Source organism: Mustela nigripes, chromosome 14 (assembly GCF_022355385.1).
Source record: "Mustela nigripes isolate SB6536 chromosome 14, MUSNIG.SB6536, whole genome shotgun sequence".
Lineage (NCBI taxonomy): Eukaryota > Metazoa > Chordata > Mammalia > Carnivora > Mustelidae > Mustela > Mustela nigripes.
Genome location: NC_081570.1, coordinates 73233381 through 73258312, shown reverse-complemented (window position 1 = coordinate 73258312; position 24932 = coordinate 73233381). Strand labels below are relative to the sequence as shown.

At 36.0% G+C, this 24932-nt stretch overlaps 2 protein-coding genes across 4 annotated transcripts in view; one reads left to right on the top strand and one right to left on the bottom strand.

The window, feature by feature from the left end:
- Window positions 1-18856, bottom strand: part of HS2ST1 (heparan sulfate 2-O-sulfotransferase 1) — a 173411-nt gene extending 154555 nt beyond the window's left edge. For both annotated transcript variants that reach the window (XM_059375304.1, XM_059375305.1), the window contains exon 1: window positions 18732-18856. In XM_059375304.1, coding sequence (XP_059231287.1) covers window positions 18732-18855 — 124 coding nt within the window. In that variant the 5' untranslated portion in view covers window position 18856. The remainder of the gene's footprint in view (window positions 1-18731) is intronic.
- Window positions 18857-19541: 685 nt separating this feature from the next.
- The window catches only part of SELENOF (selenoprotein F), an 89729-nt gene continuing 84338 nt past the window's right edge, over window positions 19542-24932 (top strand). Inside the window, exon 1 of one of the 2 annotated variants that reach the window (XM_059375307.1) lies at window positions 19542-19878. In XM_059375307.1, coding sequence (XP_059231290.1) covers window positions 19795-19878 — 84 coding nt within the window. In that variant the 5' untranslated portion in view covers window positions 19542-19794. The remainder of the gene's footprint in view (window positions 19879-24932) is intronic. The other variant, XM_059375306.1, reaches the window with a different exon arrangement.

Sequence of the window (24932 nt, the reverse complement as noted above, 5' to 3'; positions counted from 1 at the left end):
TCTTATATTTTGAAGGAAGTAATAGCTCACTATGAAAGGCAGTTTAACTGTTAAGCCTTTTAATCTTTTCACCAAATCTGGTAAACCTTCAAAATACAGGTAGCATCAACAATGCTTATTTTAAGTTAACCACAGTAAATTCAAAAACACAATTTAAAATATTCATAATAGTCTTGTAACTATGAGAAGAATTTTTAGGAGTTAATTCTAAAATACATTAGCGTGTCCTCAAAATGAGTTGATTCAGTCTGAGTCTCTAAAACAAAAGCTTTCAACCTTAGTTGCATGTGATTCTCACAGGTAACTGAGGCCCAGACCATTTCCCAAACCAAACAAATCAGTCTTTGGAGGGTGAGACCCAGCCAGCACCATGTTTGTTTCTTCATTTGTTTGTTTAAGCTTCTGAAGTGACTCCAAGAAGTGACTGACGTTGATAACCACCACTCTAGGATTAACAGTGTTAACTTGATTCACTATTCCACAAACAGAAAATGCAAACACATACATGGAGTAAAAAAAAAACTAAGTAGTCTTTATTTGTGTACAACATACAATAACTTTTTTTTTCTTTTAAGATTTTATTTATTTGAGAGAGAGTACATGAGAGAAGAAGGTCAGAGGGAGAAGCAGACTCCCTATGGAGCTGGGAACCCCATTTGGGACTAGATCCTCGGACTCTGGGATCATGACCTGAGCCCAAGGCAGTTGCTTAACTAACTGAGGCACCCAGGCGCCCCCAGTAACATTTTTCCAAGTGATCCTGACATACTGCAGCTCAAATTAATTTTTCCATCACAAAAACAGACTCAGCAAATGGGTAAGAGATAACCCACAGATCCGGGAGGAAAGGAAACACCTTTTACAACTGATTATTGTACAGAACTGCAATTAGTCTGTATCCCGAAATAAGTGTGAGATGAAACATTTATCTTTCCTAAGGACTTACATTTAGCCCTTGTTCTTAACGAAAATAAAAGTCACAAAGGTTAATGATGAAATGGCTTAGCCCTATCGATGAGAAATCACCCAGTCTGAAAGCAAACCTCAAGAAGCCCTCCTACACACTTTATATGGCAAGAAATTTAAATTGAACCTATTTGCATAAACACTTCACAACTTTAAAAAAAAAAACACTTCAGTTTTACATATGCTCAAGGACTAATTAGTATTCAGAATGAAAGATCATAGAGAAACTAAAATCCAATCTCTCCCTTAAAGGAAGATTCTTCTACCAGCTCAATTATGTACTGTTGTCTTTTTTTCCAAAACAGCTTTTACTGTATCCTAATAGTAGTTTGCATTTTACTGCTTTAACATTTCTTAGGATCTCTAAAAATCAATTAATCTACCCAACATTTCTCTGAGGTGGATACTAATCAGTTAACCACAAATTATTCTCAAGTCCTTATTTTTTTTCCCAACTCCTTATTTCTATGGCTGAGAAAAACTTACTCATAAGCACTTACTGATCTGAGCCAAAGGTGAATGATACAAAAGAAGAAATACCTGAACACTTGCCAAGGTTCACATTTTTGTTTTTGCTTTTCTACTAATCCTCACCACCTCAGCCAATAAAAGGAAGTTGTTATGTGAACATTTATCCCACTGTTGTTCATAACTGGGCTATCACAAAAGCTACATAGGGAGTCCTTGCCTTCCAAAAAAAAAAAAAAAAAAAAACACGCTGTCCAAAAAACTGAGTATAAAGAACTCAACTGGAAAGAGAATGAAAAAGCTTAAAAGAGAAATGGGGAGGAGAAATTGTTCACAGCAACTTAATTGAAAGTGATTGATATCTGTACTGGGAAAGAAGATTCTAATTTAAAAAATTAAGCAATGGTGGTAGAAAATACCCCTAATGCCAAACAGAAAAGTCTATGTACAAGTTAATTTCAAAATTTCAAGCTGTTTACCCCTAAAAAGACCACCTACCTTCTCATTAACTTACTAAAGAACTTCTGGGAAAAAAAAAAAAAAAAAAAAAAAAAAAAGAAAGCTGTATAGTCCATCTTCAAACATAAAACAGAATATACTTTATAAACCCTGTTCTACCAATGCACCTTTTCTTTGACTGGAAGAAATCAACATACAATCTTTATCTTTTCTTCCAGAGGATTTCAGAAAATTGATGTTACAGTAACAGCTCAGTGAAAAGAATGCAAGCTAAAAACATTTAACAAGTGATCTAGTTAGACATCAGAGAATAACTACTGTGTACACATGTAACTAAAGTCAATGACAAAATAAAATTCATTTTAAAGGATTAATTTATTACAGTTATGATATGTAAGCACAAGTATGTTTTACCAGCTTTTACCTAAGTTACTGAAATAAGTATAAGACAGGTGGAAGTGGAGGAACCAATGAATGTCAATACAAAAGATAAAGGTGCCCAAAGAAAACAATATAGGTACACTAGAACTAGCTCAAGTTTGAAAGAGACATATACATACAAGATAGAAAGAAACGTACAGGATTTTAAAAATTATTAAAGACTGAAGCTAGAATAAAAAATTAACTCTTTTCCCACAAATAACATACTAAAGAAGTCAGAGAAGAAAGCATTCCTCAATGAGAAGGAAACTGAGTAAAATGTCGTTGAAGGCTCATCTGAAATAAAACAGTCCATTATTTTGTGATTCCTTAATGCTAAGTCACAGCAAAACTCTGAAATCTTAAAGTCATCAGAAATAAGAATGCATACTAAACTTAAACTGCAGGGGAGTTAACATTTGATGTTCCTGAAAAAGTTAATGCTCTCTATAATTAAGTATAAAATATTAATTTCTCTGTACTCCCACAATTAATTCTATATCCATCTAACTGAAGGAATCTTGACATATTTAAATACTCAACAATGGCTATACCTCTAAACAAATACCTGCAGAAGAAAGGGAGGGAGGAAAAGGCTTAGACTTCTATCCTTCAAAGAACATACTTTTTTGTTAAGTATAATTAAACACTGGAATAGTGTTTATTCTGAATTTTATAAAAGTAATTAATTCAGAATACCATTTCCATGGAATAAAATCAAATTCATCTGAATAGCTTAAAATGCATCTTTTGTATTGCTATAAGAGATAACAAAGAAGAATGGTTAAATGCAAAATGAATAAAAATTTTTTAAACTTCAGCTTGAGCCAAACTATGTAACTTTAAGTTAATTTTTAACCTAAACCAATTTACTACTCCCCTGTAAAGAAACAATATTGACACCTGTTTTAGGAGGTTGTGAAGATTAAATGAGATAATTCGAATAATGTGATTAGAATTCCAGAAACACGAAAAAATGCTTATTACATATTAATGATTAATTTTAATACCAAATATTAGAGAAATCAACTAATCACATATATCTACAGCTAATTTTCCTCTTAAATGTGAAGCCCAAGGACAATTACATAAAAATCAGAACAAAATAATTGTAACTTAGAAATCTAGCCAGTGCAATATGACTGGATACAGTAAGAAACAAAAATAACACTTTAGCAAATGAGAAGATTACATTCCTAAAAACCTCAATGAAAGCAACCAAAAAGCTCTTAGAATTCAAATCTGTTAGCAAAGTAGCTTCCTGAAAATTATCATCATTCTCACTCTTGGGTGGGGGGTGTTTGAGGAAGGATGAGAGGGCAGGGAAGAGGTGTGTAGTGTAAGATCAGTTCAAAAACAGCAGATATATATACATATACGTGTGTGTGTGTGTATTGCATGTAAAAAATTATGGAATCCAAAAAGGCCATAGTTAATATTATCATACCAATGTGTCAATTCCCTGGCTTTGATAACTGCATTATAATTTTATAAGATGCCATCATTGGGGGAGGTAGATAACATTAAACAGTACACAGGAAGTCTGTGTACTCTACTTGTGCAACTTCCATGTGCATCTAAAATTATTTCAAAATAAAAAGGTCTTAAAAATGCACAAAATACATCTCACAAGAAACTTGTGTATCTGAAAACAAATTATAAACTTCCAAATGTAAAAGAAAACCTGAATGAACAAAGATAAATATTTCCAGATGGGAAAATACAAACATAACACTATCATTCTAATCATATTATTTATCTCAAGCATTTCAATTATCCTATGCCATTTTTTTTTCAACAAAATAATTCTGTCACAATAATCCTAATGCCTCTTTTTCTTTTTAACAAAATGATTCTGAGGTTCAACTGGAATAACAAACAAGTAAAGCAAAGAATCATGCAGGAAAGATTACCCCTACCAGGTACTAAAGAAAATAATTACGCTATGAGAATTGAAAGCAGAAAACCCTATCATCCAAGAATTGTTAAGTAGTGCAACAAATGGCCCAGATACACACCCTATTCCCTATATCCCTACACACCTAAATTCTAGATAGACTAAAAACATAAAAGTCAAAAAATTAAAGTAACAGAATAAAACTATATGACTACTTACAAAATATCACTAAGGGTGTTTCTGGTTAGATGTGAAAAGAGCTTAGAAGTCATTACTACCATCCTCACAGTAAGAAAAAAGCTGAACAAACTGAAAATCAACAACTCTTGTTAGATCCATCAGAGAACTGAGGACCAGGCAAACTGCTGCCCTGTAGAGAGAGGTGAATACATAGAATCACAGCTTACAGAAACTGTGAGGCCCAGAGGTGGAGTCAGCATCCCTAGGAACAGAAACTACAATTGACGAATCATTCAAAGTTCCCTGTGGACTAACTTGAAAACAACAAATCAGAAAATGGGCAGACTTGGGAGGAGGACTTTTCTAAGTGTTACCTCCAGATGCGTACTATGAAGACCTGAGAAAAACTCCCTCATACTTCTAGAGAGGGATGGGGGAAAGCAACCATTTGAAATAGCCAAAGGCTCTCTCCCTTCTTCATAACAAAGTCCGGCCCTCAAAAGAAACTACTTTGCCATCAAAGGAAACTACTAAAACCTAACCAACCCCGAGTAAAGGAAATACCTAACTTCAATCCTCTCTAGACTTCTAGTGTCACCTAAGTGTTGAGCAGTGAAGGGCAGGGAAACACTCCACAAAGTCAGTGCCAAGAGGCACAGGCTCATTCAACGACTTAGACAGGAAAGATCCTTCAGTTATATAAAAGTTTGTTTTACGAAATGTAATCCTTCCATTCATAATTTTGTCTTGTTTTTCCAACTGGTATATACAACTTTCAGAGTGCTCATATTTGGAAGGCTGGAAGGGCCCAGGCTTTGAAATAGTGTCTTGTTTTTACTCTTCTAGTTTTTAACTAAAGCTATATAAAGCTTGTGGATTAAACAATAAATTTCTAAATTTAAAAAAAAAAAGACTTAGACCCAATTATAGGATAATAGAACACTTCCTTTCCCCTCATACTTACCTACCAACAATAAGGCTCATATCTTAGAGTTACTAGAGAAACCCACAGACAGGAAGGACATTAGAGGAAATTTTTAACCTCTGACACCACCATTCAAATAATCAGTAAATATAGCCTCCTAGACAGATAACATAAAACTTCACACTGAGTTCTATTTACCTGAGTTCTTTTTACTCAGTATGTCACGCCCAGCTATCAAAAAATCACAAGACACACTAAAAGACAAAAAAAAACATGTGAAGAGGCTAAGTAAGCATCAGAATCCAACTCAGATATAACAGGTGGTTTTAGAATTACGACATCTGAGAATTTAATATCTATGACTAAGACTGAGGGCTTCGATGGAAAAAGTGTACACCATGAAGAAACAGGTGGATAATGTAAGCAATGTAAGCAGAGATATGGAAACCCTACAATAAAATCAAAAGGAAATGACAAAAATCAATTAATACTGTAACAGAAATGAATGCCTTTAATGGGTTAACAGACTGGACACAGCCAAGAAAGGAACCAGGAAGCTTTAAGAAATATCAATATGAATTCCCAACCTGAAAAACTAAGAGGAAAAAATCATAAGCAAAAACAAAAACAATATCCAAGAACTGTGGAACGACAGCAAAATGTGTAACATATACACAATAAAAATATCAGAAGAAAGAGGGAAAAAGAAGATGAAATCTGAATAATGGCTGAAAATGTTCAAAATAGATGATACCAAATCACACACCATAAAGCTCAGGGACCATCAAACAGAATACTGAAAAAATCTACACTTAGGCATATCATGTTCAAATACAGAAAAGCAAAGAGAAAATCTTGAAGGAAACCAGAGGAAATAATACCTTATCTAAGAGGAACATCAAGAATTATACCAAAATTCTCTTCAGAAACCATGCAAGCAAGAGACTGAAGTAAAATGTTTTAAAGTGTTGAAAGGAAAAACAAAACAAAACATGAAAACCACATCAACCTAGAATTCTGCATCCAGCAAAATGATTCTTCAAATGTGAAGGACATTATCAAGATTTTCTAAGAGAAACAAAAATTGAGGGAATTTAACAGTAGACTTGCCTATAAGAAAAGTTAAAAGTGCTTCAGAGACAAAAATTATAGATGTTAGAAACTAAGTTTATATAAAGAAATGAAAACGCCTAAATAAATGATAAAACCAGAATACCATTAAAACACATACTCAAAAAAATTGTATTTATATTTATTACATCTTTATTTAAATATACATATACACACATACATATATTTTTTAAAAAGGCAAAACCCCTAAAGGATGAATAATTTTAATTATATATAAAAATCTATGGTATACATAAAAATACCATGAACCAAACTGAAAAGCCAATTACTAGCTACGGAAAATTGTGAAGTTAGTAGTCTTAATACCTTTAAAAAAGAAAGAAAGAAAGAAAGAAAGAAAGAAAGAAAGCAAGCAAGCATTCATAGAATGGGGAGGGAGTAAAAGATGGACCTCTCTGGTGAATCTGGGAGATGGAATTGGGCATGCTTTATTCAGTGTCATATTAGTTCTTTTTCACTTAGAGCCAGTATTTATCTGAAGATACACCCAGTTTTTGCTGTAGACTTAAAGGAAAGCCTACATTCTGGCCCCTATCAAGAGGCCTTCAGTTGTTCAGTGCAGTAAATTACTGGATAAATTGTAATCAGAGATGAAGAGTACTGAGAAGGCCATCGTGGTGACACATCTAAGCTAAACCTTCCAATCCAACTTTATTCAACCAAAATTCTGATCTCCACTTGTAAATTTTGGATCTCCATCTGATTCTCTTATGTGTTTGCTCAAACAGTAGAAAATTTCAGTGGGAGGGGGAGTGGGTAATTATCTGCTCCCCAGACCCAAGCAGTTCTCTCCACATCGACCATGTTTATAATTTCATCTAAATGTTTCACAAACCAAGTATTCACAAGGTATGAAGATGGAAATACATATATGGAAAGATACATGATTTGTTAAAAAAAAAAAAAAAAGAAAAGAAAGAACAATTCTTTAGTATATCAGAGAGCACTTTCCTTCTTGGACTTTGAGTATCATGAGGCATCAGAAAGATGGAATTACACATGAATTTACACTATAAAGCTAATAAAGTTTAAACTTTGGGTTCATACACTGAGCATGGGCCTCTTCCAAAAGCCGTAGGCATGAATTTATATTCATAATTCTGTACTTTTTTTTTTTTTTCTTAAAAAGGACCCCTGAAATTATAAAAGCTAGAGGCCTCATAACACCTGGATTAGCTCTGGATGAAACCTACAAGGGAAAATGATATAAAATCAAATGCATTTGGGATTTTAAATTTCAACCCAACTAAAGAGATTCTGAAACTCATATATTATTATATTTAGAATATTATACTAAATGAAACAAAATCAGTACAAGTGGTTACTTCATAATTTACCATAATGAAAGGCTGAAATCCTATCAAAAGATTCCTATTTCCCCACCTCAGAAAGGGGGCATATTATGCCACTATTATGTTAGCTATTGTGATAACAACCTAGGAACATGTTTATGATTTGATGTTAAATGAAAAGGTAAAATATTATAATCAGTTTTATCTAAGAAACCTATGTGAAAGAAACTTGCAAAAAACGTTAGTATGTGAAACAAACATTACCTTTTCTTTACCCTTTTTCCAAATAATCTATACTTTTATAATTTAAATTTTTAAATTATAATTTTAAGCTATGTCTATAAAGAAATCAAAATGATTTATATAGTTTTAAAACTTCCAAAACCAATTCCACACAGTTCCAAAATATTTTTAGCAACTACATTATTTTTAATGTATAACTTTCTCATGGTGACTATTTTGAAAAATAGTATCATTGTGCATCCTGTTATCTTATAAGCATACCATAACTGCATTACATTCTTCAGAACTATGCTCAGAAGCTTTTAAGGAAGACAGGTTCACCACACTAACTTAATCTAGATTGTCACATTTTTCCTGCCTTCTCTGCCTCCTCTCTTGAAAAGAGCTCCCACTTCTTTGTCTGATAGTGCATGTGCTTTTAGTAACCAGATCTTATTTATCTCCCATTATTAATGCTGTTCTAATACAGAAGGCAAACTATTACTATTAGGAATTACTACTCATTGAATCAGTAATTTTAATTTTATAAATCACAAGTTAATATGTTTGATCATTACCCTAGCCTAAAATAAAACATTATATGACTTTTGTACATCACTTTATTTATTCAGGAATATTTTCAACCCCAGGAAAGATAATTAGATTGCTACTGCCTAGACTATAAAATGAATTAGTATATAATGCCAGTGTATTATACTCCAAACAACCAAAGGAATAGTTAAAAAAAAAATAATAAAGAAAAGAAAAATTAAGGCAACAGCTCTCCTCAAAACTATCTTTAAGCTTTGGCAATTTTAGCCTTTAATATTAATCTAACAATACTTTTAATCATATTTGAAAACTGTAGCTTATCAATGTCAACTTAGTCTGATTTTTCTTAGTTATCATGGCTATATGAGTAAGTTATGAACTTTTTTTAGATTTTCTTAAATTAAAAACCAAATAGAAAGATTACTTACACACCATAATTTTTTTTTTCTAAATAATCAACAATGTGGTCTTAAATTCTGTCAAAATGCAGTTAATAATCAATACTTAAGGTTCTACCCTTAGTGGATTCTACAGTGAAAATCTTAAATCACGGTCAGAGTCTGTAGCATTATAGTAGGAGCAGTATCACAAAGCATTTATGCTACAATATTATATAACCTCAATTCTTAGGATTAGATGCCTGATTTTCCCAAACTGTCTTTGTTATTACTAAATAATATGACCTTTCCACTTCACTTTCATTGTGTAAACCAAATGCAAGTATGTAATGTTTCCCTGACTCCTTAAATAAAAGGCAAAAATGATGTTATTTCTCCAAAATTTACCTCAGAGGCTGAAGTAAGCATTATATTTAACTGTAGTTGAAAGTTGAAAAGTCTCTGATGCGCTGTAAGATTCAAGAATTCTGTTCTTTAGGATTCTCATAATTTCAGCATTAAACCTATAATACGATCTATTCCCTATTCAAATAAATAAGTAAGAAAGTTTAAATTCCTCAATTAAGATAAAGGATACAGAACACATTTTCCCTCTGTACTTGAAAAAATGACAATGAATCACTTTGGGAAAACTGACAATAAAGGAACTATCACATAAAACTTTTTCCATATGGAGAAGTAGGCTTGGGTTCTTTCTTCCTCCACTAATTTAACTATCTACCCCTTAAAAAATCATTTAGAAGCAAAGGAAGTATTTTACACACACACACACACACACACACAGAGAAATTCCCTTGTCACAAATCAAATTTAACGTGCATTGTATAAAAATCTATCCTTAAACTGCCAAGTTGGCAAAGATCAGTAGGCAAGAATGAAGGAACTTCAGTCATGTTAAAAAGAGACAACTTTTCTGTAATTTTTATGAGAGTAAATAGATGTCTATCTTTAGGAGCAAATAATAATATGAACTGCCAGTGATTTTTACTCCTTCCTAAAAGTGGAAAGAAATATTTCATCTGAATGTCAAACCTTTAACTCATGTAACATCATCATTTGATTTATAGAAACATTTATAAGACAAGTGTAATCCTATGAGGTAGGACATTGGGCAAAGCCTACAGCAGCAAAAAACATAAACTGAACACTACATTAAACCAAAAAGACAACAGCAACAAAAGGAAGATAAGTATATTATCATCACTATTAATAACAACCTATAATTGTAATTTTTCTATTGTAGTTTTTATAGTTTACAAACATTTTCATGTTCATTACATCATTTGAGGATCATTTTATCTTCCTACTCTCTAAAGAAAGCAGAAATAAGCAACATTTATATTACATGAAACTATACAAATAAAACATTTAAAATATGCCTAGCTTACAGTAAGTACTCAACAAGTGTTAGTTGTTATTGTCTGTTAGAGATGAAGGTTCAGAGGTCATGATGGCTTGCCAGTGGTGGGAAAAGCAGAAAACCACTGAAGAAAGGGGCCCAGTAGTTAAGAAGAGATTCAAAAAAAAAAAAAAGATCAAAGGGAAGTTAGAGTGGTCATGAGAAAGACGAGTTGTTGTTAGTCACAAGCTTAATTAGTCAGAGTTCTAACCTAGGGCAGAAGAGAAAGGGGGCATAATGGCATCTCATCAATCAGACATTCCTGGATAGGTTCACCCCAAATCAGAGAGAGACTATCACTGACAATTCCCAAGTTCAGGAGCAAAAGTTACACATACTCCTAATTTTCTTTGCTCAGAAATCTACTTTGAGACAATAAAATATCATTTGAGACAATAAAATATCATTTTGTTTCAATCTTCAAAACACAAAGGGAAGATAAGAAATTTATGTTCTAGAGGACAATGGTGAATGTTTTTTATTCTATCCTATTTAACAAAATGAAGAAGCTGTCCACTGAAATATACCTGAAGATCATGTCAAGCCAGTTTTTCTAATCAGTTCTTCTATGGAAGAAACAATTGAGCTAAACTGGCTTTCCGCCACAGGTGTGTAACACACAGGGCTCATGCAACACTTTACTGGAGATGCTTGTATTTTACTAAAAAAAAAAATACTACAGTGAAATAAAAAATGCTGGCAATTAGAAGCAGCTTCCTAAAATCTAAATACAAAATAATCACAAACTTCTGAGTTGTAATTGATCAACAATCTCCACATCTAAACCAACTGAACTAGTTTTGGTATGATAAGGACAAAGCTAAAACTAAGTCAGATGCAAGGCTGAAGGAGGATTTTATCAATTTTAATTCAACTCAATTTACTCAAAGCTCCAACAATCTTCCCTACATTCAAAATATTATATTTATCACTGACTACTTAAGATATTTTCCTTTTACATAACATCTTAGAAACTGAAAAAACCATAGACAGCCCTAATTAATCACTAAGCTCTTTTCTGATGAGTAAAAATAGGGTCGAGTTTACAACTCTTTACTGAAGACCAAATAAAAATTCATTTTTGCAATAGGATTTCAGTTATGATATTTACACTGTGCAGCTAGATTTTTAAAATTCTTATCTTTTAAGAGTTACTATTAACCAAAGTAACACATATACTGTATCAACAATATTAACTAAGATAACAATCTAAAACGTGAAGAAAACTACAGCAAGGCCCATTTTAGTAAACTTAAAACCTAGTGAAAATCTTAAAAGCAATGAAAAGAAAAAAGGAAATCATGTACAGCTGAACAAAGATAATAATGATGCAGCCTCTTAAGAAACATAAGCCAAGACAATGGAGCAACATCTATAAAGTACTGAAAGAAAAAATATATATTAATGTAGACTTCTATACCCAGCAAAAATATCTAAGGCAACTAGGGGCTTTTTTTAGACATACAAAAGTGAAAAAAAAAATTCATCACCAGTAGATATGCAGTGTAACTATCTTTTTAAAATGATTTTATTTATTTGAGACAAAGAGAATGAGCAGTGGGGAAAGGCAGAGGAAGGAGAATCAGGCTCCCCACTGAGCTGGAAGCCCAATGCAGGGCTTGATCCCAAGACCCTGGGATCATGACCTGAGCTGAAGGCAGACACTTAAAAGCTGAGGCACCCAGGCGCCCCAGTATAACTAATTTTAAAAGAAATCCTTCAGGATCAAGGAAAATAGTACCAGATGAAAACCTGCATTCTACACAAAGGTATGAAGCGCACTGGGAATGGAAAATGGATGAGTAAACATAAAACAGGAATTTTTACTCTCTTTAAGAGATAACTGATTGTTTAAATAAGTTTAATAAGTTAAAAAAAAAAAGCTTAAATAAACTGATTGCAAAAATAAGACATATAATAACAAGAGCAAAAAGCCAGGCAAGAGGAAACAGAAGTATAAGATTCTTATACATGACATAGTATAATGTATACCATAAACCCTAAAGCAATCACTACAAAAAAAAAAAAAAAAAATCACAAAAAAGTGTACCACTAAGTCAACAAATGAGATAAAATGTAATAACAAAATACTTAATCCTAAAGAAGCCAGAAAGAGAAAAAGGGAAAAAAGGAACAGATGGAACAAATAGAAAACAAATAGTAAAACACATATTCAAACCCAGCCATATCAATAATTACAATAGTAAATGTTCTAAACACCACCATTTACAAAAGGGATTATGAAATGGATTCAAGCCCCAACTATATGCTGCCTACAAGAAATCCACTTTAAATAAAAAGACAAACAGGTTAACATCAAAGAGTGGGAAAAGATTATCATGTTAACACTAATCAAAAGAAAACTGAAGTGGCTAATCAGACCAAATAAGTTTCAGAGCAAAGAATATTACCAAGGATAAAAAGGGACATTTCATAATGAAAAGGGGGTTAATTAAGTCAAGAAGACATTACATTACTACACATTTATGCACCTAATCATAGTACTTCAAAATACACGAAGCAAAAAGTAACAGAGCTTCAAGCAAAAATAGAGAAATTCACAATTATTATCAGAGATTTCAAAATCCCTCTCGCTATAGTTGCTGGAACAAGTGGCAGGAAGAAAATCAAGGAGACAGAACAACTTTACCAACCAACTAGACCTAATTGACATGTACTGCATACTCCACCCTATAACAACACAATATACATTTTTCATATTCACACAGAACACTTAACTAAGAGAGTTTATATACTGAAGCATAAAACAAACCTAAATAAATTTTAGGATTTATGCAAAGAGATTCTAGAAATTCAAATGTATGTTGCCCCCTTCCATAATACACAGTTATAACTGATCAGTAACTGCCAGCTAAAAAACCCATTTCCCAACCTCACCCCTTGCATAATAAACTAAAGATAAAAGAGGCCAAAAAAGCTTAAGGGGGGCCTCCTTAAGCTTTCATGTCCTTCATGGCAGGAAGTACCCAAGACCCTGAATCAATCACCCATGTAGAAGAAAACCATCCACCAAAATGATCGCCTAGTAAGTGAATGGAAAAAAAAAGTCATTTGCCATGTTTAGCCAATAAAACTGGGGGCTTTGTTTTAAAAGCAGATAGCATCACTCTAAACAGGAAGCTTCCAAAAAGTTTTATGCCCAGTGACATGATTTGATTTACATCTTAAAAGGATCACTCTAGCTGTTATATTAAGAATAGTCTGTAGAAGGAGACAAAAAAAAAAAAGCCTGTAGAAAGGCAAGTGTGGCAGCAGACTAGTTAAGACATGGCAGTAATCCAGGGAAAAGATGACGGTATCTTGAATTAGGGTGATAACAGTACAAGTGTTGAGTAGTAGTCATATTCTAGAAATATTTGAAGGTAAAGCTAACAGGATTTTTCTTACAGATTAGATGCAGAATGTGAAAAAAGAAAAGTCAAGTAAAACCCTGGCAACCGAAAGGATAGAGCTGCCATCAACTGAGATAGGGAAGGTCAAAGATAAAATAGATTCAGGTTGGATGAGGCAGTGGACAGAATTATCAGAAGATCCATTTTGGACACCATGAGTTTGAGAGGTCTTAATCACTCAAAGCCAAACTCAAGTGAGCAGCCAAATTCCTAGGAAATAGGCCTGAATTAGAAATATGTATTTGGAAGCTATCAGCATATAAGTCACCCACTAAGAGAGAATAAATTGAGAAGAGTTCCTAGAACTGAGCCCTGGGTTATGCTTATGCTAAGAGGTTGAGGAGAAAAGGAGAGCCTAACACAGCCACCAATGAGATGGGAAGAAAACCAAGAGTATAGTATCTTGGAAGCAAGGTAAAGAAAACTTACGAAAAAAGAAGTGACCAATTGTGTCAAATCCCACTAACAGGTCAAATAAAATGAAGAACAAAAATTGACCAAGGACTTAAGGAAATTACTGTTGAGTCAGACAATTAGAGTAAGATGAGACAAGGTTTTAGTTTTACTGCAAAGGGAAGCTAAAATATGGAACTGAGGTTGGCCAAGAAAAGGGTAGTCAAGAGAAACTACTGCTTTGGTTTTTGGGTGGGAGAAATAATAGCATGTCCATATGCTAGTGAGAACGCTCAAGCAGAAAGAGAAGTAATGATTATAGGAGAATGAAGGAAAACTTCTGGAATCATGCCTTGTAGGTTAGGAAAGTGGATCAGGTGCACAAGTGGTCCAACAGGCAGATAATCTAGTTAACAGGGAGAAAGGTGGAGTAAATAAAGTTACTAGTAGGAGGGTAGATAATTGTAAGTAATTAGGCTATACTGAACCATGACTGGCAAGTCCAGGTATCTATAAGCTTTCCCTCAAAAGCAGACTTCCGGAGAGCAGTGTTTGAATATTCATTATTGGTTCAATTCCACTAGGGGCCAAAAAGCTATTCGAAGTCTTAACAGAGTGGTAGACCGACTTCCTGGGATTACCTTAATTGAGACCAATTGTTTCTAGTGATTACTCATGGCACTAGATATCCTATCCAGGACTCATAAGTGAGGCACTAATTAGCAATTTTAGAATAACTGCATTCCAATTAATCCAAAGTCTTCAAAACTCCTGTGAATTTTTCATACAATTTCAGAAGTAGAGAAATCTATCATTCTTGGCAACATTACAGGTACTGTTGAATCATTTCAGACACTTTAAATACTACCAAATTCCAAAGAGCAGTCTCAACCTTACTCCTGGAGTTAGTTCATTAGTTTAGGAGGATTTTAAGAACACAGACAGTAACATAATTTTCATCAATGAAGAGGACTAAATAGTCCATTCTGAGTTACTGTCCTCATTTAAAAGATTATGTCCTAAGGTATTCACAAACTCACACAGCAGTGTTAGAAGCATTTGAACAGCAAATATTATTTTAAATCCTTAGACCCTATAGAAAATTAATAATAAAGCATATTAATTCTAACATTTATGTAACAGAACTTTCATTGCACTATTCCATCAGTCAACATTAGCAACAGGTGTTTCTTGAGATTCAAAAATACTTTGTAAAAGCAACAAATTCTGATACACAATTCTGAAAGCTAAGTAGTATGCTAAGTAACACTTTTCATCAACTCCGTGTCATCTTCCATATCTCATTAGAAAAATTAAGTATACATTTTAGTAAAATGAAATTTTTCAACATAATACCCCACAGAACTTCTTTCATAACAAATGGGTTTGTATCCTAAATGTAACTCACAAGCTCCATGTTACAATATATTAATACTAAAGGCAAAGAAAAGCAATGAAATAGAAAAAAAATTTTAAAAAGCTAAGAAATAAAAAAACCTGTATTCATTAAATACAAACAACCTACTGCAAGTCAGTGTGTCCTACCATTAAAGGGATCACATATGCCTTTGCAAATATGATGAAAGCTACGCATATAATTTCAGGGAATTCATGGATGCCTTGAAGCCTATATATAGGTCCTGCAAGTTTAGAGAATCTGTAATTAGTCGGAAAAAATGGAGTCCAAAATCAATCCAAAAACATAGGAAAATTTAATATATGAAAAAAAGAATTGTAATATATAAAAAAATAACCATAACATACAGTGGGAAATGAATTATTAGTATATTATTTTCCATAGTTGCTATTCATTGAAAGAAATGACAATAAATCTCTATAAATATATGAATGCTTTAATGAACTAAATGTAAAAAATAAAAATTATAAGATACTATGGCAAAATATAGAGAATGTATATAATCTTGGTTGGAGACAATCTTCTCAAGTAACAGAAGAAACCTACTTGCCCAAATTGATAGATTTGACTGTGTAAATTTTTAACTTATGCATAAGCTTACAGAAAGCTTAACAGTTACAGAAAATAAATGCAGACTTTTTTTCTCCTACAACAGAAATAACTTATTTCAGTTGCTTCATTGGGTAATAAATTATGTTTATTATTTGGATACAAACAAGCAAACATTACACTAAACCAATTTCTTTGCATAGAAATCAGATTTTTCTGGAATTATATTCATTCTTAGCAATAAATGCAATTAAACATTGATATTACTGTTCAAAAATGCTATTCAAACTGCTAAATCTTAGTGTAATGTCAATACAAAGTCCCAAGCAATCTGGTATAATTAAAGAAGCACTTGATTTAGAATCACACATACCTGGGTTCCAATCCTGACTCGGCCACTGTTAGTTATGTGGTCAAGTTATATAACCCTTGAGCCTATTCCTGCATCTGTAAAAATAGCTTTCTATGGTGTCCTTAGAAGATTACATAAGAATATCACAAATGGAAGTGCCTAGTACAGAGTCTGATTGTCAAACTATGCCTTCTGCCTACTAACTGGTAACATCTGTTTTTGTACTGTTTTTTGTAAAGACTTTTCTTTTCAAGAAATCAAGACTGCTGACATAAAGTCATACATTTCACCTGCCATATTTTTGCAGTTCCAGAGCATTATTCATTCCTTCAAGTGTTTTGTATTTGAGCTCCTTTTTTTGGCTCTTTTTTGAGTATGTTATTTGATCTCTTTTTATTATTTCTGATAGAATTTAAAAGTTTCTTGTAAAAAATCATGGGGAAAAAACCACATTATTTTCTACCTGTGGCTTTCCACATGTTAAGATAATCCTTTTTTTAAAATCAATTAGGCTGTATCTAAGGAAACCACTTTCAAGTGTTATGAAAAAAAATCTGAGGCAAAAAAAGAAAATAAAAAACTGAAGTTACCCTAGCCACTGTAATGTGCTCAAGAAATAACAGTGATTCAACAAAGAAAAAATACAAATCTTAATTTTAATATAACTTTCAAATTTCTGTAAATGGAGTCATTTTTTTCTGTAAAATTGGAACATTAAAGAGGCCAGAAAATGATCCCAAATGCTAAGTGGACCCAAACAAAAAGGAAAAGTGTATTGGCCAACATTCAATGTTTAAGGTGAGTAATTTTTTCCATCACACAAGACACGTAATTAATAAAATCATGGTAAATAAATTTTATATATCTTCAAAACTGTATAGGGTAAGTTTTACCCTAGATTGAGGAATGGAATTATCCTGAGCTCCTTCTTCAACTTTGGTTGCACTTCAATTAGATAAATTTGATACTCTTTGATAGACTGTTCTTTAAAATGTTTCCAAGGCTTTTTGCAAAATCTGCCAAAACTGCAAATAGGTAGCTATACTTCTAATATTACAATTATTTACTAATACATTTTTCATTAATGTTATCACCCACAGGTGATAGCTGTTACTCAGTCTAAATGACTTTGCTCCTGATGTTTTATTGCGTGCTTCTCAAAAAGTATTTAAAACAATGCTGAGGTGAAAGTATACACATAAAAACATATTACTTTTCCATATTCAACCTGGAGTCTCTTGAGCTGATTTTTAAACTGCCATATACATTTTTAAATCAAAATGTATCGCATTCTTTTAACACTCCCTCCCCCATCCCAAACTCCTCCCAAATGCCAAAGTTCCCTACTAATCCGAAAGTACCTATTATCTATGAATTTTTCTGGTTTTTCATAACTTCATACTCCAACATTATATACTTCAGACCCCTTTTCTCATTAAAGTAAGCACTGTTAACTCCTTAAGGTACTTAAGTATATGGTTTATTTATTACTTTACCTTCCACCAACTTAAATCTCACTATAATTCCCCTTCAGCGTTCCCTTCTCTCCTAAACGCACTCCATCAACATCGCCGGGGGCCACATACACAAACATTCCTATTCTGAAGTCCAAAATATTAATAAAATTTCGCTCACTAAAAAAGTACTTAAAAGCCTCGTGCCTCCTTTCAGTAGCACGCTTGAAGCTTTTTATTCGCTTTCCTGTTCTACCTTGGCAGTCTACTTCTATCGGTTGTGTGGTCCCTTGCTGCCCCCAGCACAAGAGTGCAACTCACTACAGTCTATTTCTTTTACTCACCAAGATTCCCAGTATCTCCCTCCATTTCCGGCCATCCATCCCTTGGTGAACCTCCTGGTCCACAAAAGATCTGTATCCAGGTGCCCACACCTCAAATTAGAATACCCCTCGACTAGCAATGCCGGGGCTCTCTGTAGACTCTGGAAAACACAGAAGGCTGAGCCGTCCTGCCTCCTCCAGCAGTTCCCGCTCCCTACCGAGTTCGGTCTTCTCTTGCTTCTCCCCCGTGGAATGCCTACTTCTGGTAACCCTTAGGCACGGGAAAGCTCACCTTAGTAACCTCTGCCCCGTGACCTCGCGAGCCCAGCACCTCACTCAAGCTTAATTCACACCATTCTTGGAGCTTGTATTTTCGATGCCCCCAGTCCCAGCTCTTGTTGCAAGCTCTTTCACCCTCTTGCCCCCGAGCCAGACCGCAGGTTGCGACGGGAGCAACTGGACATGCCTCCCTGGCCCGGCCCCTTGCACACCACTCACCCCGAAGTGGCTTTGCTCCTTACCTAGCTTTGATCGGGACTCCTCCAGTTTCTGGATTTGGTTCTCCAAGAAGAGCATCGCCACTGCGAAGGCCACCACCGCCAGCAGCTGCAACTTGGGCGGCATCATAATCCTAAGGAGCCCCATGAAACCCGCTGCTCGGGATCAAGACATACCGCGGGGGGCGGGGAGCGGGGCCCCGGAGGCGAGTGACACGCCGGGGGGCAGCCCACCGAGCGGCGAGAAAGGCAGGGAAAGCGCGACAGCGAGAGAACCACCGCAGCGACCCCCCCTTCTCGCCGCCCCAGTCCCCCGCCCCCAGGCGCCAATACCAACGTCGCCGGTGCCCGCTTCTCCTGGACCGACTCAACGGCCGCCCCCTCCAAAAGCCCGCGCAGCAAACACAGCGCGAAGCGGCTGCCGGGCTCTCGCGTCTCTACTGCCTCAGTCCCCGACCCCCGCGCCCGCCTGCCTGCCCGCCTCCTTCTCTTCCTTCCTTCCCTCCTCCCTCCTTTGCTCGCGGCCGCGCGCTCTTCCGCCAGTGCGGCGGCTGCGACTGCGCCGCCCTCTGCTCCGCCCCCGCCCATCCCCCTCCGCCACCACGCGCACGCATCCACGTACGCTGCTCGGCAACCGGAGGCTCCACCCTCGGCTCGAGTTCAGTTGTGCCTATTGGACCGAAGCCTCGCTCTTGGTTCGTGTTATGGTTGGTTTCCTTTGCCTTGGGTGTCAACCAAAGCGGCATTCGATTGGGTAAAGGAGGCGGGCTGAAACCGGCGAAGGCGGGGCTTCTTGGCCGCTTGACGAATTGTCGTGAATAAAAGGAAGGGGCTCGGAGTCGTACAGGTTTGGGGGGTTTAGGAAAATGCCTGATGGGGATTTTCGGAAGGACCCTGCGACTTTGTATTTATATTAAATATAAAGATATTTGACTACCTTTAAGTTTCAATATACTTCTAGGTAATGCCTATCTCTGAAGAGTAAGAGACTGGGTAACAACGGCCTTTAACAGACTGTTTTGGATAAGGCTCTGGAGTGGACGCCCCTAGCTGAGAGGCCCTCCGGGCAGTAGGAAACCTACGGAAGATGGTAGCGATGGCGGCTGGGTCGGTTGGGTCGCTCCGGCCGGCGTTTACGCTGCGGTTGCTCTTGGCTGCTGTACTTCAAGCGGTAAGTGGAGATCATCTCCGCAGCAGCCCAGGACGAGTGGGCGCTGAGGAATACGAAACATTCGGTCCTACATGGTAGCCACGCTTGGAGAGGGTGGGAGGACTGGACTTCCTTAGGGACTGGTCCGACTTGAATGCTACGTGGCATCTTTCCTCATTTGATGCTTTTCCTTTCCCGCCCCGGATTTCTAGCGGTTCTTTCTCTTGACTTCAGAGTATCTTGAGTTGTACTTCTTTTGCAGAGTTTCAGTAAAAAACAACCTATAAACCTCACGGTGGGGGGCGGGTAGAAAGCAATGAATCTTAGAAAGGAATGAAAATTGTTTTTAAATGGGCAGAATACAAGAGACCACCGTTCTTAGTGATAAGGCTCTCCCTAAATCTTAGACGAAAGCTCCCATATCTGTGGTCCAGGGTACACTTCTGTGTACCCCAGGGTAACACTTCCTGTTAACTTTTTTCTCTCAGTTGTCAGTGGTTTCTAATTCACTGTTAGCTTTTTATCTCCGATCTCTGTTACTCATGTGCTGCTAGATGCATTTCAGTACCGTTTGTGGTTTTAAACAACCTTGTTGCAATAAAAGGAGCTCTTCTATACTAAAGCACAATTTATTTTTGAAATCGATTTTCTAAAACGATAGCCTTCTTATCGTTTAAAATCTGGCAGTGTTAACCAACTTTTTAAACTCGTTCTTCATTAACCCAACAGACGCGTTCTTAATCTTTGAGTGGAGAAGGCCTAATTTTGTCTTATTTTTCTGTTCATTTATGTACAACTTAGTATTTGTTTATGTCTCCTAAGAAGCTTGCGATCCGAATTTTGCTATGTGAGTAACTTTTTTTTCTGGGCACTGCGGAAGCTTTTACACGTTTCATTAATCAGCTTAATTCTTCAGGTATTTTCATTACTGAGCCTGCTGAACAGTTTTCTCCTAGGAGACATGGTTTCATTGACTTCACCACAATTTAGGGGAGTTAATGCCTCTACCAAAGACTTCCATAAACAGTCCATGCTTTTCTTTCCTCAAAGAGTTTGAAGTTCCTGCCTGTTTTGCAACCATACCTTACAGGTGGATTTTTAACTTCTCTAATTAGCATCATAGTACTTTGTTATTCAGGCATTTGGTGCCCCCTTAGAAATTACCAAAAGACCCTTCTCTAAACTTTCTACTGGAGAATTTTTGTTCTTGTTTTGCCAGCCTTAGATAATTAGAGTCTACCACCGTGCAAAGATAAGGAATAACATATCACGTTGACTTCTGATTTCTCTGTCTTTATCAGTGTTGTGTAACCACCCCAAATTTTGTTGGCTTAAAATAACTATTTCTCATAATTTTGTGGGTCTGCCGTAGAGTTCCTGTTTTCCTCTGGCTCGTGTAATGTAGTTGTGTTCAGCTAGTAGGACAGCTGAACTGAAAGGTCCAAGATGGCTTCATTCTTAGTTGGTGCTGTCAGCAAGGGTGACTTGGTTCTACTCCGTGTGACCTCTCGTCCTCCAGCCCAACTTCTTTTTAGCAGTCTCAGAATAGTGCTCCTGAAAAGCAAAAAAGCTGCAGTGCCTCCTGAAGGCTAGCCTTGAAAATCACATATGTTACTTCCACCTCACAATACTTGTCAAAGTAAATCATAGGACTGGTCTAGATTTCAGGGATGGAAAAATAGACTCCATCTTTTTTCCCAGGAGGAGTGACAAACTTGGCAAAGAAATTACATACCAGGATAGGAGGAATTTATGGCCATTAAATAATCTACTACCATGACCATACACATAAGTCAAAAAGTTGGGTATCATCTTTGACATTTTTTAATTACCTTACATCAGGCAATTACCAACTCTTTTTTATTTTCCTTTCTAAATATCACTCAGATCCATGCACTTAATGTTAATCCCTCATTCGGGCCACAACATCTCTCATTAGCATTAATAGCCTTCTAGTTCACTCTTCTAACTATCAGAACCTAAATGGTTGGCTTTGTAAGTTTCCCAGTTGCCCAAGCCAGCAAGTAGTCTTTTTTAAATTCTTTTTCACTCTCTGAATCCAATTAGTCATTAAACCCTTGAAAATCTCCAAGCCAGTCCACTTAATTCTATGTCCACAGGCACTACCTAAATTCTGACCACCATTTTTGCTTGCCTGGAATTCCCCCAACAGTTTCCTTAAACTGGGTTCCATATTTCATTTTCTTCCTTTCTAATCCAAGCTCTACAGTGCATCCACAGTCATCTTTTTCAAACTTTATTATAATTCTTCAGTGGTTCCCTGTTGATTTTAAGGTGAAGTCTGTTCTCCTGAACATTCCTTAACAAGGCCTGTTTCACTTGATACTTATTTGTTGAGCCAGGCTTAAGTCCCAGAACTTACCGCTGCTGTAAGAGCCAAAAGATAAGGTGAAGAATTGGGGTCTTTTTTTTTTATTAGCCTGTCTCACATACCATGTTCTTCCTCAACCAGGCCTCAAGTGTTTAGATAAAAGGCAAAGCTTAATTTACATACCACCTCCAGATATGCAGATTCAGATATACTCTCTCCCTTGCATATTCTATCATCATATCTTATACTCTATTACACAGATACACAATTTTAACAGTATCATACTTTGTGTGTTTGTATCCCTCCACTCCCCCTGCTCCTATGCCAAGAATATAGCTAAAGGGAATACAGAGACCTTATTTTAGTGTTTTTTTTTTTTTTTCATATTGTGCCTCATATGTATTTGTTCACTAAAATCCCTCAGAGCAGGGCACCTGGGTGGCTCAGTTGGTTAAGCATCTTGATTTCAATTCAGGTCATGATTTCAGGGTTGTGAGATAGAGCCCCACGTCGGGCTTGTGCTGGGCATCGAGCCTACTTGAGATTCTCTGGCCACCCCATCTCTGCCTCTCCTCTCCCCCCAAAAACAAAGCCTTGAGTCTGTAAAACTAATGGTAGAAGAGCTAGAAAGAAGTAATTCACTCATGAAACTCAAGTAAACCTTGTATCTCCACTACACTTCTCCTGTATTCCATGTCTAATAATTAAAACATAAGTAGTGTTTTGTATTTCTTAAGAGGGTTTTTAAGAGTACTAGAAAGTGAGTAATGCAAACATCTGTCAGGAACCCACTGTGTCCTGGGTAGAAAACTAGATGCTTCATTCACTTTTTCTCCTTTAATCCTCAAAACTGCTAGATAAATCACAATTATTCCTATTCAGAATTTCAGAAGTAAGATTGCTGTGTGCTAGCATTTGAATCAAGATGTCATCAGACTCCAAAAACACATTTTGCATATTTATGCCACCTGTCCATAGGTGCGCAGTAAATGCCATAATAACACCAATAATATGACTGCATGATCATTCACTTGAAATTTTTGTTTTGTAAAATGTGCTTTGGCAATAAAAATTTCTTATATTTGTTAACAAGTTCATGATTTCAAAGTGATTTCACTTTTATTGCCTTTGTTAGTTACCATGGTTGAAAAATCACCATAAACTTCATTGGTATAAAACAATTATTTTGCTTTTAGATTCTGTGGGTCTCCAATTCAGACAGGTCACAGCAGGGTGAGTTATGTGTTCCATGGCGTCTCTGATGAAAGGTCTGAAATTTGAAGTTCTTTATTCATACGTCTAATTAATGATGGTTGTCAGCTGGGGGCTTCAGTTGCTCTCTACCTGGGACTCTCCATATTGTTCCTCTGATTTAGGTTACCTTACAGCATGGTGGCTAAGTTCCAAAGTTGAGTATTCTGGGAGAGGCAAAGACACAGTGTGTAGGAGTACTGACCATGCAGAGGCTGTTTCCTTTTTTATGACCTACCCTCAAAAACCACAGAGTATTCCTTCTTTTGTACTCTGTTGGTCAGAATCAGTCACAAGCCCCTGCCCAGATTCAAGGGAAGGGAAAATAAACTTCTCAGTAGAAGAGTGCCAGTCACATTGTAAGAACACCACGTGGGGTGATGTATATATATTGCTGTGGCCATCTGTGGAAAATACAAATTAACCTGTGAAATAGGTCAAGCATACCACTTTACTAATCAAGAAATTACTCAAAATACTAGTACAGAAGCATGTGTCTTCAGTGCCTCCCACAGGGCTGCGATCTATTTTGAATATTACATACATTCCACATTATTACTCAGGTGAAATGAAAGATGTATAAGGTATCAAATTAGGGTATTGACTGGCTGGCACAAGACCAATGGGATAATCAACATTTTGGGAGAGTGTGCCAGAACTCCTTGGTTTTTCACATTGGCAAATGCCCTTGGGTTTTTATCTACCTTGTTCATCCTGAAGAAGGTTTGACAAACTATTACTGGTGGGCCAAGTCCAGCTGGCCCTATTTATGTGAAGTTTTATTGGAAGACACCCACTCCCTTACTTTTGTCTGTGCTGCTTTTGTGCTTTGTACCTGAGTTGAGTATTTGCAACAGAACTGAGGATTGGGGAGGGGGGATGAGCCTGGTGGTGGGTATTATGGAGAGCACGTATTGCATGGAGCACTGGGTGTGGTGCATAAACAATGAATTTTGGAATACTGAAAAAAATTTTTTTCAAAAAACAAAAAGACATTTAGCCACCAAAGCCTAGCATAGTTACTATCTGGCCCTCTACATAAAGTTTGCATACCCTTGATCTAAACGATCAGCCAATTCCATTCAAACAATCTGAAATTCCCCCTACTTGAGGCTGTAGTTTTCACCAGTTCATTTGTTCAGCACGCATGAGAATTAGCACAGGTGCTTTAAAAACAGAGTAATAGTTTAATGCTTGGCGTCAAAAGAGTTCGCAGTACTAGGGAATCAAACAACTCTACATTTACATAGTAGTGTCATGAGTGATGCTGTCTTAGAACTGTGCACAAATTTATTTCTCTAAAAGCACTATGGCTAAAAATTAGGATCTGACTCAGAGTAATAGTTTAATGCTTGGCGTCAAAAGAGTTCGCAGTACTAGGGAATCAAACAACTCTACATTTACATAGTAGTGTCATGAGTGATGCTGTCTTAGAACTGTGCACAAATTTATTTCTCTAAAAGCACTATGGCTAAAAATTAGGATCTGACTC